At 41.2% G+C, this 20383-nt stretch overlaps 1 protein-coding gene across 1 annotated transcript in view; it reads right to left on the reverse strand.

Annotated features, from left to right (window-relative positions):
• LOC149456323 (uncharacterized) overlaps window positions 1-20383 on the reverse strand; it is a 52795-nt gene that overhangs the window by 18974 nt on the left and 13438 nt on the right. The window contains exons 8-10 of the mRNA XM_089685168.1: window positions 9276-9383; window positions 8739-9142; window positions 1372-1595 (exon numbers count right to left, since the gene is read on the reverse strand). Coding sequence (XP_089541294.1) covers window positions 1372-1595; window positions 8739-9142; window positions 9276-9383 — 736 coding nt within the window. The remainder of the gene's footprint in view (window positions 1-1371; window positions 1596-8738; window positions 9143-9275; window positions 9384-20383) is intronic.

The raw sequence follows: 20383 nt of genomic DNA on the forward strand, positions 1-20383 counted from the left end.
TCAACTGATGTGCAGACGTATGCCAGATGATCCCCGAGGTTACCCTTAGAATACTGATGACCAGGAGTGGTTTATTTACTCAAATGTGCTTATAATTGCACTTTCTGGTTAGTGCAATATACACTCATTTTCCTATCCACTGTAATCACGGAGTTCACTATTTATATATATATATATATATATTGGACGTTTTCTATTTATGTTTATAATTTATGTCACAATCGCACCTTATGCATCATAGTGAGACGCTGTTATCACATTTACCCTAGCGCTCTATAGTGCACGTTCTTGATTTTATTACATTTACCGTTGTTTTATTAGATATTAGTATTTATATCATTTGAATAGCACTGCATTTTTGATTATGAACGTTTTATGGGGATTGGAGGTTTGACCTTTATGCTCGCTGCTTACTTTCTTACCTAGCGCTTGTGTACCAATTATTATTTTATATTCTTACTTGAATATTGGTGTGCTTTTATATTTTTTATCCAGATCTTCTGAAGAAGATTCCTGCATAAAACACCAGTCACTGCTGCTCTTTTTCCTTGTGCAGGGTGACCAGTCTTGTATTCTGTAGTTTTCTACAGGTAGCCCATAGTTGCTTGCCTGCTGGATCCCTCCCACAGCAGGGCTCTCTGCACACGCTATGTGTGGCACAATGGTGATGCCACAGCTACTTTTACAAGGTGCATTTACATCCTTTTTGGCTATAGAGGAAGACACTTAAAGGTGAACTCCAGGCACAAAATATTTTAAGTAAGGAGGTGAAAACAGTCATTAGAGATGAAAATTCATTCAAACTGCCTATTTAAAGCTGAATTCTAGACAGATACAAAAAATAAACCCTAATAAAGTTGAATATTTTTTGCCGCTATACCAGGTAATTGAATCTGTCTTGATATGAGCTTTCTGCTATCCCTTGCACAGCAGCAATCAGACTGGAAGAGGGGGGACCAGCACTAGGAGCCAATCAAGCTTTTCAACGGTGAGTATTTCCAGACACATGGATTGAGCAGTATGGCTAAATGCTGCTCTGCTGACCTTTTGTTGTCTACTCAATAGGCTAAGGATGTGTTTCTGACCAAACTCTTGTTGCACTGGAGATCAAAGTTTTGGCTGGAGTATCTGGATCACAGATCTAGCTGCACAGATTTTACAAATCTTTTAGGAGGTTACGTAATTCATATAAAGGTATTTTAGCTATTCTTTTAGCTTTTATATTTTGTCTTTTATACATGATCCCAAATGTGTTGTGTATATATATGTATTATTAGAATTGCATGTTTAGGTCTGGATTGTGAATATTTCCCCTTAAAGTGACAGAATTGTTGCAGTCAGGGGTGATGGGGGAAGCTCCATATTACTCACAGTATACTCTGTATACAAGGCTTCTCTTTCAGCAGCTGAATGAGTCTCTCTGCTCCCTCTGGGCCAATCTCATTGAGGTTCAGGTTGATGCTTTCCACCTCCGACTTGCTAACTATTATAGCTGGCATGAGGTGTTTAAGCAGTGCATCTGTCATTCCGGTGTTCCTAAGGACCAGCTGATGTACTTCATCGGACTCCTGAAGAACTGTAATGAGGTCTGTGATCTGTTGAAACACAGTTCTGTCAGTGAGTACTCTAGCAATAAATTCACAATTAACACAATATAGTTTCTACCACTATAATTATATTCTTTGGTTCTCTACTTACTACATTCCTGCAAGACACCAGACAGTGGACATGGCATTTCAGGGAGCAGCCATGTACCAGTGGCAAGGCTTGTTTGACTTACAGAACCTGGTACTGCTATAGGTGATGCTACACTAAGCTATATTCCCTGACCACTTGTATAGAGGTGACCATTACAGTGCGATTGGTTTTGACACGTAGTTAATTTGTGTGATACTCAGATACAATCATATCAGTCCAGACAGTGAAAAAGTCTCACACGTGGTGTCTCCATACTTGATAGGAGAAATATAATAATATATACAGTGCATCCAAAAAGTATTCACAGCACTTAACTTTTGCCACATTTTGTTATGCTACAGCCTTATTCCAAAATGGATTAAATTTTTTTTTTTTCTCGGCATTCTACAAACAATACCCCATAATGACAACGTGAAAGAAGTTAGTTTTGAAAACTTTGCAATTTATTAAAAATAAAAAAACTAAAAATTGAGTTCTGGTGCATCCTGTTCCCACTGATCATCTTTGAGATGTTTCCACAACTTGATTGGAGTCCACCTGTGGGAAATTCAGTTGATTGGAGATAATTAGGAATGGCATAAACCTGTCTATATAAGGTCCCACTGTTAACAGTGCATGTCAGAGTACAAACCAAGCCATGAAGTCCAAGGAACTGTCTGTAGACCTCCAAGACAGGATGGTATCAAGGCACAGATCTGGCGAAGGGTACAGAAAATATTCTGCAGCATTGAATGTCCCAATGAGCACAGTGGCCTACATCATCCGTAAATGGGAGAAGTTTGGAACCACCAGGAATCTTCCTAGAGTGGGCCGCCCGGCCAGGAGGTAACCAAGCACCCGATGGTCACTCTGAAAGATCTCCACGTTTCTCTGTGGAGAGAGGAAAACCTTCCAGAACAACAACCATCTCTGCAGCACTCCACCAATTAGGCCTGTATGGTAGAGTGGCCAGACAGAAGCCAATGTTCAGTAAAAGGCAAATGGCAGCCCACCTGGAGTTGCCAAAAGGTTTCTGAGAGACTCTCAGACCAGGAGAAACAAAACTCTCTGATCTGATGAAATCAAGATTGAACTCTTTGGCCTGAATGCCAAGTGTCATGTCTGGAGAAAACCAGTTACCGCTCACCACCTGGCCAATACCATCCCTACAGTGAAGCATGGTGGTGGCAGCATCATGCTGTGGTGATGTTTTTCAGCAGCAGGAACTGGGAGACTAGTCAGGATCGAAGGAAAGATGAATGCAGCAATGTACAGAGACATCCTTGATGAAAACCTGTTCCAAAGTGCTCTGGACCTTACACTGGGGCAACAGTTCATCTTTCAACAGAACAACAACCCTAAGCACACAGCCCACATAACAAAGTGGCTATGGGCCAACTCTGTGAATGTCCTGGAGTGGCCCAGACTTGAACCCAATTAAACATCTCTGGAGATATCTGAAAATGGCTGTGCACCAACGCTCCCCATCCAACCTGATGGAGCTTGAGAGGTGCTGCAAAGAAGAATTGGAGAAATTGCCCAAAAACAGGTGTGCCAAGCTTGTAGCATCATGCTCAAAACGACTTGAGGCTGTAACTGGTGCTAAAGGTGCATCAACAAAGTATTGAGCAAAGGCTGTGAATACTTATGTACATGTGTCTTTTTTTTTTATTTTTAATTCATTGCAAAGATTTCAAAATAAACTTCTTTCACATTGTCAGTGTGGGGTATTGTTTGCAGAATGTTGAGAAAAAAAATGAATTTAATCCATTTTGGAATAAGGTTGTAACATAACAAAATGTGGCAAAAGTTAAACGATGTGAATACTTTCTGGATGCACTGTAAATCCTGTATTATAATAATAATGTGTTTTGAGGCGTAATTATAATTATGCACATGCTGCATGTGAGAAATATCCTATTAAATTGTCAGGGCAGGGGCCGAGGAACGGACAGGCAGGCCTAACAATGTAACGCACTGGCTGACGACAACCACCACCCACAGACCGAAGTCCCTCAGGGCGCGGAGTCTAAGTCCCAGGCTGCCCTTCACCAGGGCCCCTGATGGTGGGGATGGACTTGACGCTGCCAGGAACCAGGTCGCGGCCCCCTTGACACCTCAGCTGCGGTATTGGCCGCCACCAATGGCGTGTAGCTGGTGGAAGAGACAAAAGCGTAGTCAGACAGGCCGGGTCAACAACAACAGGACAAAACAGTACAGGACAGCAGACGAGAATCACAGGTCACGAGCCGGGTTCAGCAACAGAGGGTCAGATCAAAGGAGAATACAAAGAATAGTCGAGTAACAAGCCGAATCAGATACCAGGAGAGTCACGAGAGTCAGAACAGAGTAATAGCGACACAAAGACACAAGTGCAAAGAGCATGTGCGGACCACAGGCTTATATGTCATCAGCCACACCCCTCTGGGGGATGGACCTCAGAGACCTGAAGGCATAAAAGGATTCCCACCATGCACAGCAGAAATCCAAGATGGACGCCAGCACATGGAGTAACATAACCTCAGGGAAAAGGTAGGACCTTGACATAAATTGACAACTTTGTTTAAAAAAAATAAAATAAAAAAATAATTTTCATTTTCTTTCTGCATTTTCCAAAAAAGTGGCAATAAAATGAATTCTATAAAAGACTCACCCTACCTCTTGAAAATACCTAGGGGTGTTTACTCTTCAAAATGTTTTCATTTTGTGGGTGTTTCTACTGTCCTGGTACGTCTGGGTCTCCAAAAATTTGATAGGTAGTCAGGAAATTAGATGCATTAATGTCCCTAGAACACCTGAAGGTGCTCCTTGGATTTTGGGTGCCTCTGTATGGCTAGGCTGTGAAAAAGGTCTCACACGTGGTATCCTCATACTTGGGAAGCATAGCAGAATGTGTTTTGGGGTGTAATTTTACTTATTCCTATGCTTTTGTGTGAGAAATACGTTTTTGAAAAAGTCTGAAAAAAAAAAGTTAAATTTAATTTCTTCTTTTTCAAAAAATTGTGACAAAAAATTACAACTTCAAAAAACTCACAATGCCTCTTAAATACATTGGGGTGTCTGCTTTCCAAAAAGGAGTCATTTTGAAGGTATTTGCACTGTCCTGGCTGTTTAGGGCCTCAGGAAATGAGATAGGCAGTCAGTATATCAGAACTGATCAATTTTCAAATATAGATACCATAGTTGGTAGGCTCTATAATTTTCACATAGACTAAATAATATACACTGATTTGGGTTAATTTTGTCAAAGAAATGCAGCAGCATACATTTTGCCTACATTTATGAAAGATTATTTGCAAAATTTTATAACAAACTTTTTTTTTCAAAACATTTCATATTTTTTTGTATATATAGCAAAAAAAAAAAAAAAAAAACTCAGTGGTGATTAAATACCCCCTAAAAGAAAGCTCTGTCTCAAAAAAAATTATTAAATTTTCATTTGGATACAGTGTCGCATGAGTTGTAATTATCATTCCAATTGTGAGAGTACTTAAATCTGAAAAGTGGCTTTGACAGGAAGGGGGTGAAAGTGTCTGGTATTGAAGTGGTTAAAGCAATTCTTGGGAATTTGTGGGATATGAGCATTGCTGTAGAGGAAGAGGCAGTGTTTGCAGTGAGCAACCACACTACAGCACTCACACCAATAAACAGAATCTTATAGTACAGATAAGCTGGGAGTGAGGGGTTATGGGGAATCTGGAATAATAGGGAGAATTTACTTTCATGGGGACTGATTCAAATCTGGAGAATAGAGACATTACTGGAAATATGCCCCTGGTAAGTGGTTTATTTCTGACTCATTTCTAGTTGGATAAATTACTTGCGATGAGCAGCACAAAATTTTTCAATTTTCATTCAATGGGTAACTTATAGGTGGGTTGTTCTGGTACAGTTGCAAGAAAAAGTATGTGAATCCCTTGGGATTACGTGGAGTTTTGCATGAATGGGGCATAAAATGTGCTCTGAATGTCATCTAAGTCACAACAATAGAAGAACACAGTCTGCTGAACATAATACTACACAAACATTAGATGTTGCCATGGTTTAATTGCACATAACATGTAAACATTCACAGTGCAGGGAGGAAAAAGTATGTGAACCTTTGGACTTAATAACTGGTTGTCCTTCCTTTGGCAGCAATAACCTCAACCAAACGTTTCCTGTAGTTGCAGATCAGACCTGCACAACGATCTGGAGTAATTTTGGACCACTCCTCTTCACAAAACTGTTTCAGTGTAGCAATATCCTTGGGATGTCTGGTGTGTATCGCTCTCTTAAAGTCATGCCACAGCATTTCAATCGGGTTGAGGTCAGGACTCTGACTGGACCACTCCAGAAGGCGTATTCTGTGCTGTTGCAGCCATTGTTTTGTTGAATTACTTGTATGCTTTGGGTCATTGTCCTGTTGCATCACCCATCCTCTGCGGAGCTTCAGTTGGCGGACAGATGGTCGTACGTTTTCCTGCAAAATGTCTTGATAAACTCTGGAATTCATTTTCCCATCAATGACAACAATCCGTCCAGGCCCTGAGGCAGCAAAGCAGCCCCAAACCATGATGCTCCCTCCGCCATGTTTTACAGTGGGGATGAGGTTTTGATGTTGGTGTGCTGTGCCTTTTTTTCCTCCACACATAGTGTTGTGTGTTCTTCCCAAACAACTCAATCTTGGTTTCATCTGTCCACAGCAGTATATTTTGCCAGTAGTGCTGTGGAACATCCAGGTGCTCTTTTGCAAACTTCAAACGTGCTGCAATATTCTTTTTGGACAGCAATGGCTTCCTCCGTAGTGTCCTCCCATGTACTCCATTCTTGTTTAATGTTTTCCTTATTGTAGATGTGTCAACAAAAATGTTAGCATGTGCCAGAGATTTCTGTAGGTCTTTAGCTGACACTGTGGGATTCTTCTTTACCTCATGCAGCATTCTGTGCTGTGCTCTTGCTGTCATTTTTACAGGATGACCATGCCTAGGGAGAGTAGCAACAGTGCTAAACTTTCTCCATTTGTAGACAGTCTGTCTTACCGTGGACACATGAACATCAAGGCTTTTGGAGATACTTTTGTAACCCTTTCCAGCTTCATGCAAGTCAACAATTCTTGATCGTAGGTCTTCTGAGAGCTCTTTTCTGCGAGGCATGGTTCACATCAGACAGTGCTTCATGAAACCAGTAAACCCAAAACAGGTGTGTGTTTTTTAAGGGCAGGACAGCTGTCAGCAACACATCCAATATCATCACACTGATTGGAGTCAAGGTTGGCTCACTCCTGGCTCCAATTAGCTCTGGGAGAAGTCATTAAGCTAGGACCTCACATACTTTTTCCTCCCTGCACTGTGAATGTTTACATGTTATGTGCAATTAAACCATGGCAACATCTAATGTTTGTGTAGTATTATGTTCAGCAGACTGTGTTCTTCTATTGTTGTGACTTAGATGACGTTCAGAGCACATTTTATGCCCAATTCATGCAAAACTCCACGTAATCCCAAGGGGTTCACATACTTTTTCTTGCAACTGTATATGACCTATATCTGTGGACAGCACACTCCTACACCTTTAGAACAGACTGAAGATCATTTATCCCTTGTTTAACTACTTCACATTTAATTTACTTACTCTTCAGCATTGATATCAGCTCTTCTAGGAATCCCAACCACTTATCTAACTCTCCTCATTTACACAAGTCACAGGATAGGACCATTTATCCACCTCAGCTCCAGCAGCATACCCCTATATCACAGGAGTTTGAACCGTTGCACTGGGATGATGCCTGCAGCTGCATCCCAGTGCTGTTATTTAGAGATGATGACCATTTTTCTTGTAATTGCAGTTGGAGCAGCTAACTAGCCGCTCCATTGCTATTACAAGCAGCAGGAGGGGATGCCCCTGCAACGCCTTCTACGACTTTAACAGGAGCTCCCACCCCACTGGGATTCCAATCGACCAGCCAGTGGATTGGCTTTGTTCGGGTCCTTTAAATAGTAAACTGGAAGTGATGACCTGACATCACTTCCGGTTTACTCAGAAATACACAGTGCCATATTTGAAACATTTTTTAAAAAAAGCATTCATCCACACCAATTTTGGTGTGATTGAATGCTTTTAAGGACAGTGGAGGGATTTGGGGTTTCATTGACCCTAGATCCCTCCATAAAGAGTATCTGTCACATGCCTATTGCTGTCACAGGGATATATAGTGCTAAAAAAACAAAATTAAAGTGACAGTGTAAAATTAAATAATGAATGAATAATAAAAAAAAAAAAAATTAAAATGCCCCTGTCCCCCCTTCATGCTTGTGTGCAAAGGCGAACACTTGTGTCGGTCCCGCACACACGCGAGCAGCGATCGTTTAACACATGTGAGGTATTGCTGCAAACATTAGATCATGGGCAGTACTTCTAGCACCAGACCTCCTCTGTAAATCTAAGATGGTAACCTGTAAAAGCTTTTAAAGTGTTGCTTATGGATAGTAAGATTTATATTGTTTGTCACCGTTGCATGGGTGGGTGCAATTTTAAAGAGTGACGTGTTTGGTATCTATTTACTTGGCGTAACATCATTTATATTTTACAAAAATGGGTTATGTATTATGTTTTTTTTGCATTAAAATTCAAAAAAGTTTTTTCCCCCATAAAATTGCGTTGGAAAAAACACTGCACAAATACTTTGTGACATGAAAAATTTGCAAAACCCACCAATTTATTTTCTAGGACCTCGACTTTAAAAATATTATAATGTTTGGAGGTTCTAAGTAATTTTCTAGCAAAAAATACTACATGCTACATGTAAACAAATGGGGAAGAAAAGGCTTGGTCTGGAAGTGGATTTTATAATGGTTATACAGTTTTCATATCATCTGGATTACATAATTTCCCCCCAGCAGTACAGGCTCTTGGTATGGATTGTTAGCAGAAAGTCCTGCATAATAAAGACATTTCATTTTTGTTCAATATTAACAGCCTATAATGGTTTACTGTGCACCATACAAAAGTGGTGACGCAGTGGAACTAACACCAAACCAAAACTATACTGTTTTCAAAATATGGTGTTTTTTTCATCTCACCTGAGAGAGGAGGGCCTCTTCATCTGCTCTACCTGTTTCATGGATTTCCTCATCTGACTCCTCTTTTAACAATGCTGCTGCTGGTAGTGTGGACTCCTCACTGAGTGACACCTTGCTGTGCGCTACCACCTGTTGGCCTGGTTCTTGCATAGTAGACTCCTGATTGGATGGTGTGAATGGTCCAGATCTTGCATCGCCATCCCCATCTTTCTTTTCGTTTCTTTCTGCTGCTACTTGTTGGTCTGTGTCTTGTAGTGCTAACTCTTCAGTTGTTGACATGAAAGGTCCTGATCTTGCATCTTTACCCCCATTGTCTAATTCTCTCCTCCCAGCTCTCACCTGCTGGTCCAGCTTTAGTTGTGTAATTTCTTCACCAGAAATCATTTCATGTGTCAATTTTTCCTCTGGGATAATTACAACATGGAAGTACTTAGTGTAACAGGAATCTGTTATGTTATATTTTCATGCAGTTGCTGACAGAACTGTTTAACCTATAGCAGATTTATTTCTGAGACGACATTATCAAATTGAACCTACCGGCAATGCTGTAGATGTCAGTGCTGTCACTAGAATCGCTTAGTTCCACTTCTGAATGGCAGATCTTCTCCCTGAGAGCTCTGTCAAGCCGGCGGTGTATTGCCTGCACTAAAGTGGAGTATAGAGTAACCATATCTTATTACAGTGAAATCTTATGCAGAGCTCAGACAATAACACTCAGATACTTTATACTGCGTGTTGACTTTTTAAAAACTGATTGATACCTTCAGCATAATTACTGGAGATAGTAAGTCAGTTGTGTATTTCAAAATGTCTCTCCCCAAGAGAAGAACTTTGTTAATAAAATACAATACTGTTAGGGCCTGTGTCAGAAGGTTTTGAACTAGTGTTAATGGCATCCGTTTAAGACACTTCTGAGATAATTCAGAATTCATTGACATTGGTGCATTTGACCTGCAATTGACCCCCTTCTGGCCTGCATTTGAACTGCTTCAAATAGGTTTTGCATTCTCATAGACATTTATGGGAATGCAAAACTCTTTAACACAGGCCTTCAAACGCCTTACCCGCATCATCGGGTTTCCAACAACTCTGATTACAGTTGGGTCATTCATCTCAACATAATGGATTCTGCCAGATGATCCTTATTGCTCCCTTGAGATAAGACCAAACATACCCACTCCTTTCAAACCATTTAATATGTTTGTCGAGAATATTTGCAAGTTTGTTCTACAGAGCAATCAACGATCCAGGCTCAGCAGCCACAGCTAGCCTCTCTCAGGTAGCAAAAAAAGCAGCAAGAATCAGCAGATTCCTGACGCTGCTGTTTGCTCAGTGGCTAATCGCCTGTGTGAATGTAGCCTTAGATTGACTAGTTTATTTTACTTCAGATTCTTCAATTAACTCTTCACTCTCTTCTAACACAACCATAGGAGCAGTGCATCTGGATTGGTGCAACTTCAGTAAACCCTTGGGAGCTATACCCACACCCCATTCTTTTAATTACACTTGGTCTGCTGTTTGCCGTGGAAGACTGTCACTTCAGTATGTGGTACTGCTTTCAGAGTATTCACCAAGGTGATAGCCTGCATCTAGGGGGCACAATTTGCCCTGAGGGAGCAACCTGCTTTGCTCCTAGAGCTCAGTGTGATTCAAAGCAAATGTGCAAACTCTGGAAAGGTTTTGATGGATTCTGAATTTTCAGAGGTCAGCCTTAGTCCCAACTTAAAGGTTGGATTATTTAGGCCCACTGCAGGGCATGGTCTATTCCCTCAAGAAAAATGTCTTGCTCTAAGGACTCCGATGGAGTTGCTTCAACTCTCACAAATCCCTGGGTCCTGGGTAATATGTTCGCCTCCTCCGAGGCAGTTCCCAGTACCCAGTTTTATTCCAGACCCCTCCAACTGAATGTCTTATCGACATGAGACAGGAGGACACAGTCATTGGAACCCCTGAGGCATATATACCCCAAAACGACACTATCTCTGGATTGGTGGATCTCTTTGCGAATGTTGGAGGCGGGAAAATTGTCGTTCCCCCCCCCCCCATGTACTGGAGGGTTTTGAAGATGGACCCCAGCCTAGTAGGTTGGCGTGGAGTTGTACACAATCTCTCGGTCCAGGGGACTTGGTCACTGCAGGAAAGGTCATTGCCCATCAACACCCTGGAATTGAGGGAAATTCACCTTGCCGTGGTGCATTGCTCGGCACAGCTGGAGGGCCTCCCTGTTGGATTCAGTTGGATGACTCCACGACATGGTGTACATAAGTCATCAGAAAGGCACCAGAAGCCAGGCTGCTCAAGAGGAAGCTGATCTCATCCTGTCTTGGGCGAAACTTCATGTCCCTGCCCTGTCCGATGTCCTCATTCCCGGCATAGAAAATTTGTCAGATTTTCTCAGCCATCAACAACTAACTCTGGGTGAGTGGGCCTTTCTTTTTTTTTTTTTTTTTTTTTTTTTTTTATTTAAATATTTATTCATTTTTCAAGTAAGACAATACACATTTCCATAGTGTAAAATATAACATTACAAAATCTCATAAAACACTAATTTCAAATCATTTTCTCCCCATGACTCCCTTCCTTTTAACCCTCCCACCTCCCACCCCGCTTCAAAATACCCCTGACATCTATCTGATCTACTTGTATCTCATATCCTCTGGAAACCGAGGCCTGGAAAAGGAAAAGGAAAGAAAGAAAGGCCAATTCCTATATTTTCTCTCTCTCCCTGTCACTTCCCCTTTTTCCTTCCTTTCTTTTTGTCCTCTCTTACCCTTTTCTTTATGCTTACTTACTCAGTACCTTCCTTTACCTTCCCTTTGAACTCCTCCCATTTCTCCCATTTCATATGATATGTCACCATCCTATCTTCCTGTATATAATAAAGTTTTTCCAGTCTAGCAATCTGGTCCACTCTATTTATCCAGTCCTCTTCCCTCGGTGCTTCAACTTTACCCCAGAACTTAGGAATCAGACTTTTTGCTGCATTTAAGTAGCACAATATACTCAGTTCTCTATATTTATTTCCAGGTAATTTTGAGTTATGAAAAAGACAGGTTTCAGGATCCAATCCTATCTCCATTCCAGTGATATTCGTGATTTGATTTATAATTTTTTCCCAATATACTTGTATTTTTGAGCATTCCCACCATATGTGATACATCGTGCCCAACCCTCCACACCCTCGCCAACACCAAGGTTGCTTCTCCTCACTCATCTTGTGCTCTATCACCGGTGTTAGATACCACCTTGTCAAACATTTAAAATTCATTTCTACCTCACGCATGCTAATATTTTCGTGTACCATTCTAAATATTTTCCTCTGTGTGTGCTCTTCCCACTCCACTCCTAGATCCTTTTCCCATTTTTCTATATATTTTAATTTAAACTTACTATCTAAGTCCGTGAGAGCTTTATATGCTTTAGCAGTGCTGTGTTTCCCATCACCTCTATCTTCTAAGTATTTCTCAAATTCATTCCACTCTTTCCTAGTTCTAAGGGGCTTCGTCAATTTCTCCACAAATTGTTTCAATTGATTGTATCTCCATATATCTATCCTAGTGAAAATCCTTCCCTCTTCCCTTTTCAAATCCTCCAGTGTTCTTAAGTGTACCCCCTTCATTACATCTCTCAGCTGAGTATCTTCCTTCATAAACCATCTACCTGAAATTTCCTCTTTACCTGGGGGAAAAAACTCTGAATTTCTTAGTGACATCAACAGTGAATTGAAGTCCCATTTCCTCTGTTTGTGCATTTTATCCCACTCCCTTATTACAATCCTCGTGTATATACTCGTGCTCTCCTCTAATTCTCTAAACTGTGGTGACACCCATACACTCCTACCCAGATCCTTTCTACTAAGTGTGTTTTCAATCGTGACCCAATGTTTACTCTTTGAATTATGTATCCAGTCAAAAATTCTTGCTAGAATGACTGCCCTATGGTATCTTTTAAAGTCCGGTAATCCCAACCCCCCTTTTTCTTTATTTCTGCTTAACACATCATATGATATCCTAGGTTTTTTATTTTTCCATATATATTTAGTTACCATTCGCTTAATTGTCTTAAAATACACCTCTGGGAGATTAATGGGAATCATCTGAAATTTATACAGTACTTTTGGGAGAATTACCATTTTTATCAGGTTAATACGACCCAGCCAGGAAGGATTCCCACTACCCATTTTCCTCAATTCCTCTCTGATTTCGTTTAACATTGGGATATAATTAGCTTTATAAAGATTTTTCTGTGAGGGAGTAAGTTTTACTCCCAGGTACTTTATTTCTCTATCTTTCCATATAAAGGGAAACTCTCTCTGTATATTTTCTTTTTCACTCATTGGAAGATTTATATTTAATATCTCTGTTTTGCTCGGGTTGATTTTTAGATTTGACATTTCCCCATATTCTTTCAGTGTTTTCATTAAGTTAGGAAGTGTTATTCTCGGGTTGCCAACATAGAATAATAAATCATCCGCAAAAGCGGCTATCTTATGTTCTGTCTTTCCAACATTTATTCCCCTTATATCTATATTTTTCCTAATTGTTGATAACAGGGGTTCTAATGATAGAACAAACAACAGTGGGGAAAGTGGGCATCCCTGTCTGGTTCCATTTGACATAGAAAAGGTCTCTGATCTCTCTCCGTTTACCATTACCATCGCGGACGGTCCTTCATACAACTTTCCAATCCACTTTCTCATCCTACTACCCAATCCCAAGATCTCCAGTGTGTCTATCATAAAACTCCAGTTAACCCTGTCGAACGCCTTCTCCGCATCTATCGAGAGCAGCACTACTGGTTTTTTTTCCAATTTACTTTTCTGTATAAGCATCAGGGACCTCAACCCATTATCTCGACCCTCTCTTCCTCTAACAAAGCCCACCTGATCTCCATGTATCCAGTCCGGCATCAGATCTCCTAACCTATTCGCCAATACTTTTGCATACAACTTCGTATCTACGTTTAATAATGATATCGGTCTATAACTTGAACAGTTGGTGATGTCTTTACCTTCCTTATGTATCAAAACCACCTGTGCCAGAAGGGATTCCTGTCTTATCTCCATCTCTCCCCCCAACGCCTCCATATATCTCTTTAACTTAGGTATCAGTAAATCAGCATATTTTTTATAATACCTCACTGTATACCCGTCTGGACCTGGGCTTTTTCCCGTCTTAAAGCTTTTTAATGCTATTTGTAGTTCTTCTTGTGTGATATCAGATTCTAAGGAGTTTAATAATTCTGCATTTAATTTTGGTAATCCTGCCTTCCTTAAATAATCTCTTCTTTTTTCAATATTTATTACTTTATCTTTATTTATATCATCCTTGGGGGCAATATTGTATAATTTACTATAGTAATCTTTAAATACCTTTGCAATGTCTTTGGTTGAATGGACTAACTCTCCCTTGGAGTTTTTTATTTTATCTATGTAGTTCCTGTTCTTCTTTCTCCTCAAGGCTCTCATCAAGTATTTTCCTGATCTATCTCCCCATCTATATCTTTCTCCACTGATCTTATTAAAAGTTCTCATTTTTTCCTCCTCCATTACTTTCTCTAGTTCTTCCCTCTTTTTTATCACCCTTTGCTCTATCTCTTTCCTTATATTATGTTTATGTAGGCGTTCCATCTCAGCTATTTCCTTCAAAAGCTCACTGATCTTCTCTCGTCTTTCCCTTTTTTTCTTTGCCCCAGTCGCAATAAGGATACCTCTTATATATACTTTATGTGCCTCCCACACTGTAGCTAGTGATATATCCCCTGTTTCATTTTCCTCAAAGAACCTCTCTATTTCCTCTCTGATCTTCCGGTCAGTATCTGGATCCATGAGGAGTGTCTCATTCAATCTCCATGATAAGCCTCCTGATACCTTCCCTCCCCATCTTAATTCCGATACTACAGGAGCATGGTCCGAGAAAGTTATTGCTTCTATTTTAACTTTAACCAAATCCTCAACGAGTCGATGGTCTACCATAATATAATCCAATCTAGAGTATGTCCTATGTACACTAGAGAAAAAGGTGTAATCTCTATCTCTCATGTTAACAACTCTCCAGCTATCCACCAATTGACACTCTTTCATCACCCTTTTCAATAATCCCATGGACCTGTTTTCCCCTCTCTGTACTCTGGATGTTGTATCTATTTGTGGATCCATACAAATGTTAAAGTCTCCCGCCACTATTAGGTATCCCTTTCCAAAGTCCATCAATCTTCTCATAACTTCTTTCAAAAACTTCTCTGGCTTTCTATTAGGGCAATATATGTTTACAAGCGTACATTCTACGTCCTGTAGTTTACCTTTCAAGAACAGAAACCTCCCCTCCGGGTCCGTCTTTCTATCTTCTAGTTCAAACCTAATGTTTTTTGCAAATCCTATAGCTACCCCTTTAGCTCTCTTAACTGGGGAATCTGCATAATACCATGTCGGGTGTTGTCTAGAGCTTAGCTTAATATTTTTTTTTAACTCTAGGTGTGTTTCCTGCAAAAAGACAACTGAGGCCTCTCTATGTTGTAGTTCCTTGTATAGTCTAAATCTTTTACCTGGGCAATTTAATCCATTTACATTATGGGTTACCAAGCGTATTTCCTCCATATTTTATTTGTCTTCTTCCTTTTTTTACCCTTTCCCTTCCTCTTCCTCCTCCCAAAACCTCTCCTTTCATACAAGATGTCAGTTTTAAAAATCTCTATCCCCTGTCCCTCCCCAATTCTCTCCCTCCCCTCGAACCTCCCCCCCTCCATCCCCCCCTCCCCCCCTCGTCATCCCCACCTCCCTCCCCCCCCTCAATCCCCCCCTCCTCCCTCCCCCTACCCCCCCTCCCTCGGATACTCCTCCCTCCTCCCCCCCCCCCTATTAGGCTTTTTGTTTGCCTATGGATCATTTGTGGAAAAGGTCCCACTTTTGATTCCTACCTGGGAGTTCGGTTCTGTCCATGTGGCGCTCACCTTCCCCCCCTCCTCCCCGTTGTCCCTCTATTTATCTGCTCTCTGTTTTCTCTCCTAATTAGCTGCCATTCCTCTTTTCCCAACATATATGATTCTCCCTCCTCCTCTTCCCATTCCGGGATCTCTATTCTCTGCAGTTCAAATTTATTACAAAATTCTTTCATATCTTCAGGGGTTCTCAAAAATGCAGTGACTCCATCTCTCCAGCCGATTAAACATGCTGATCGACCCCATCTATACTGCACATTATGTCTTTTCAACAGTTCCAACAATGGTTTCAATGTCCTTTTTCTTCTCAATGTCCCAGGTGCTATATCTGCAAAAATTTGAATATTTTTCCCTCCATATTTAATATTAGATCTTCCCTTGATCTTCTTCCATATCTCATCCTTATCTCCATAGTTATGAAATTGGACAATTATATCTCTTGATTTTTCTGGGCCTTTTTCTTGTTGGAATTTTCCTATCCTATAAGCTCCATCCAATTTATACGTCTCCACACCAGGTCTATCCATTATGGAGTTCAAAATTTTGCATGTGGTCTCCTTTAAATCTTCCCCCTGTAGCAACTCTGGGACTCCTCTTATTCTAATGTTATTTCTCCTTTCTCTATTTTCTTGGTCCTCCATCATATAAAGCAGTCTTTTTTGTTCCTTCCGGGTATCCACTATCAATTTCTCTATTTTTGGGATAATTTGGGTATGATATTTGACTGTCTCCTCGGTTTCTTCCACCCTAATTAGCAGTTGTCCCATTTCTTTCCGCATTATCCCCATCTCTTGCTTTATAGATTTTTCCAAGTTTTTAAACATCTCCGCCATTTCCTTTTTATTCGGTATTTGCAAGTCTTTTTCAGTTTCTCCCAGCTCTATACCTTCAATTATTTGTTGACTATTGTTAACTGCTCCCAGGGAGGATCTTGAGCTATTATCTAAGCTTGTTTCCAGGTCGCACCTTTCACTTATTTCCTGGGATCTTATAGGAGTCAATTTCCCCTGTGATGTATATTTTTTTATCGTTGCAGTTTGAATTTGGGAATTCTTGGGCATATTTCCTTTGCTATTTTTCCCTTTCATGTCACCTGTAAGGTTTTTAAAGGTTTTTTTAAGACTCTTTAGTCTATAGTTAAGCTGTTACTTCTTTCTCTTCTTCTTCTTCTCTAATCTTCAGACCCTCTCTGGGAACCCCCTCCTTACTTCTCAAGGTGCTTATCAAATGGGCTATAGCAGTAGCCAAATAGTAATCATGTAGGCAGATTAACAGTTCTCACTCACCCACTTCAGTGAAGCTGCTTCAGAGTTTGCTGTTCTGGGTTGTTTGATCTCCTGTGGCCATGTTCTTAATGGGGGTTCCTAGTGGGTCCCTTTTTTCCTTTTCTCCTTGTGTCGTACAGCCTCTCCTGGGGTCTGCTTGATGGCAGGACACAGGCAACGATTTTTTTCCCCCAGTCTCTTAGGACGCCAGCCGGCTTCCTCTTCTCCCAGCAGTCCCCCGCGGCAGCCCACGTGGTTACTTCGCTCTCCTCGTCGCCTGGCAACCCCACTCTCCCTCCTGGATCACCTCAGGCAGTCCTCCAGCGGACAGTCGCCTCGGCTTCCCACCCCCCAACAAGCCACCGCACCGCCGCCAGGATCCCCCGCCTCTCTCGGTGAGTCTTCGGCAGCTCAGCGGTTACGGACACATTAGGGAGGTTAGGAGGGGAAGGTTATCGGAGAGCGTCTAATCTCCGCTCTCCCGCGCCTCCATGGTGGGTGAGTGGGCCTTTCATCCAGAGCTGTTTGAAAAACTCTGATGATGGTTGGGAATCCCAGAAGAAGACATTCACCAGACTTGAGAAATTAAAGTGTAATAAGTCAGAGAGGGCATCAAATGAAAACTCCTCAGGAGTCCAAAGTCTCTTTATTGTTCAGCTGGTTACAACAAGCAGGCCAAAAGACTTGTGTCTGTGGCCACACAATACCTTTTCATTAGGGCTGGGTGAAATGGTAGGCTGTTAAATGGACTCAAAAATATTCCTAAACAGATTGATCTGCAGGCAGAGGGTGCTATAAACAACAGTCAGTGCTGGTGTTCACAGTAGAAGTAGCAAGTGAAAACGATCAATAAAAAATTAGTTACTATGTGATGCACAAGCCTCAAAATAAACAAAAACTTCCTTTACATTCCCTTACTAAGCCAAATCCTCCTTCATTTGGATCTCGCATGCTCACCCTCCAAGCCACTGTAGTTCACAGTGGGAGGGTCTCGGGAACAGAAGCTTACAGTCAGGTCCATAAATATTGGGACATTGACACAATTCTAACATTTTTGGCTCTATACACCACCACAATGGATTTGAAATGAAACAAACATGATGTGTTTTAACTGCAGACTGTCAGCTTTAATTTGAGGGTATTTACATCCAAATCAGGTGAACGGTGTAGGAATTACAACAGTTTGCATATGTGCCTCCCACTTGTTAAGGGACCAAAAGTAATGGGACAAATGGCTTCTCAGCTGTTCTATGGCCAGGTGTGTGTTATTCCCTCATTATCCCAATTACAATGAGCAGAAAAAAGGTCCAGAGTTAATTTCAAGTGTGCTATTTGCATTTGGAATCTGTTGCTGTCAACTCTCAAGATGAGATCCAAAGAGCTGTCACTATCAGTGAAGCAAGCCATCATTAGGCTGAAAAACAAAACAAACCCATCAGAGAGATAGCAAAAACATTAGGCGTGGCCAAAACAACTGTATGGAACATTCTTAAAAAGAAGGAACGCACCGGTGAGCTCGGCAACACCAAAAGACTCGGAAGACCACGGAAAACTACTGTGGTGGATGACCAAAGAATTCTTTCCCTGGTGAAGAAAACACCCTTCACAACAGTTGGCCAGATCAAGAACACTCTCCAGGAGATAGGTGTATGTGTGTCAAAGTCAAAATCAAGAGAAGACTTCACCAGAGTGAATACAGAGGGTTCACCACAAGATGTAAACCATTGGTGAACCTCAAAAACGGGAAGGCCATATTAGAGTTTGCCAAACGACATCTAAAAAAGCCTTCACAGTTCTGGAACAACATCCTATGGACAGATGAGACCAAGATCAACTTGTACCAGAGTGATGGGAAGAGAAGAGTATGGAGAAGGAAAGGAACTGCTCATGATCCTAAGCATACCACCTCATCAGTGAAGCATGGTGGTGGTAGTGTCATGGCGTGGGCATGTATGGCTGCCAATGGAACTGGTTCTCTTGTATTTATTGATGATGTGACTGCTGACAAAAGCAGCAGGATGAATTCTGAAGTGTTTCGGGCAATATTATCTGCTCATATTCAGCCAAATGCTTCAGAACTCATTGGACGCCGCTTCACAGTGCAGATGGACAATGACCCAAAGCATACTGCAAAAGCAACCAAAGAGTTTTTTAAGGGAAAGAAGTGGAATGTTATGCAATGGCCAAGTCAATCACCTGACCTGAATCCGATTGAGCATGCATTTCACTTGCTGAAGACAAAACTGAAGGGAAAATGCCCCAAGAACAAGCAGGAACTGAAGACAGTTGCAGTAGAGGCCTGACAGAGCATCACCAGGGATGAAACCCAGCATCTGGTGATGTCTATGCATTCCAGATTTCAAGCTGTAATTGACTGCAAAGGATTTGCAACCAAGTATTAAAAAGTGAAAGTTTGATTTATGATTATTATTCTGTTCCATTACTTTTGGTCCCTTAACAAGTGGGAGGCACATATGCAAACTGTTGTAATTCCTACACCGTTCACCTGGCTTGGATGTAAATACCCTCAAATTAAAGCTGACAGTCTGCACTTAAAGCACTTAATGTTCGTTTCACTTCAAATCTATTGTGGTGGTGTATAGAGCCAAAAATGTTAGAATTATGTCGATGTCCCAATATTTATGGACCTGACTGTAGCTGTCGCTCCCTAAAGTATTGGGTAGGACTAGGTGTAGCCAGATGTTGATTGACAAGCTACAGGCTTGTGAATCAACAGCGAAGATGCTGATAGCCATGCCCCTCTCGCAACATCTTTTTATACCACTGTAATACAAACAGGCACAGCCTACATGAGTGAGAACTCTGCTCTAAATTCACGAGCAGTGCAACATTGTTACCACACCATCACATAAAGCTGCATTAGGTGGACTGACTCCACTAGCAGGCTTACCAGTTATTTGTGGTACATAGGGGAACTAAAATAATGATTGTAGATACACTTTTAATTAAATGCTGCAGCAAATATTTCCATGTAATGGAAGGCAATAGTTCTACTTTAATATTTCATGTTTTTGTGTAATTTGCATATTTAGGCCTCTTGTCCTGGCTTGGTGCAAAGTGCTGTGCAGCCGATGCATTCTACCAGCTCTTTTTCAGCCTCCTTGAGATGGAAGTGACAGGAGATCTTTGATCCATGAAGTGGCTGCTCCACATCCTGCAGAAGGGAAAGGTGTCACAAGAAAAACTTATTGCAGGTATATGTGTAAAGCTAGCCATACACAGGGACCAGACAAATTTCGATCAGTATGTGGCTGTCCCTGTTTGATCAGTAAATCAACTTCTGTCAAAAGGGACATGCAGGAAGACTTTTGTCAATTAGTGGCTGTTTATGGTCGGGTGCAGTGGCTGATCAGTGTATTCTGTCAGCAGGGTGTCCCAATGTCAGAATAAAATTTCTCAGAAGGGGTGATTCCTCCATTCACC

The sequence above is a fragment of the Staurois parvus genome, unplaced genomic scaffold (assembly GCF_062004578.1).
Source record: "Staurois parvus isolate SC_StPar_1 unplaced genomic scaffold, SC_StPar_1.0 ptg000365l, whole genome shotgun sequence".
Classification (NCBI taxonomy): Eukaryota; Metazoa; Chordata; class Amphibia; order Anura; family Ranidae; genus Staurois; species Staurois parvus.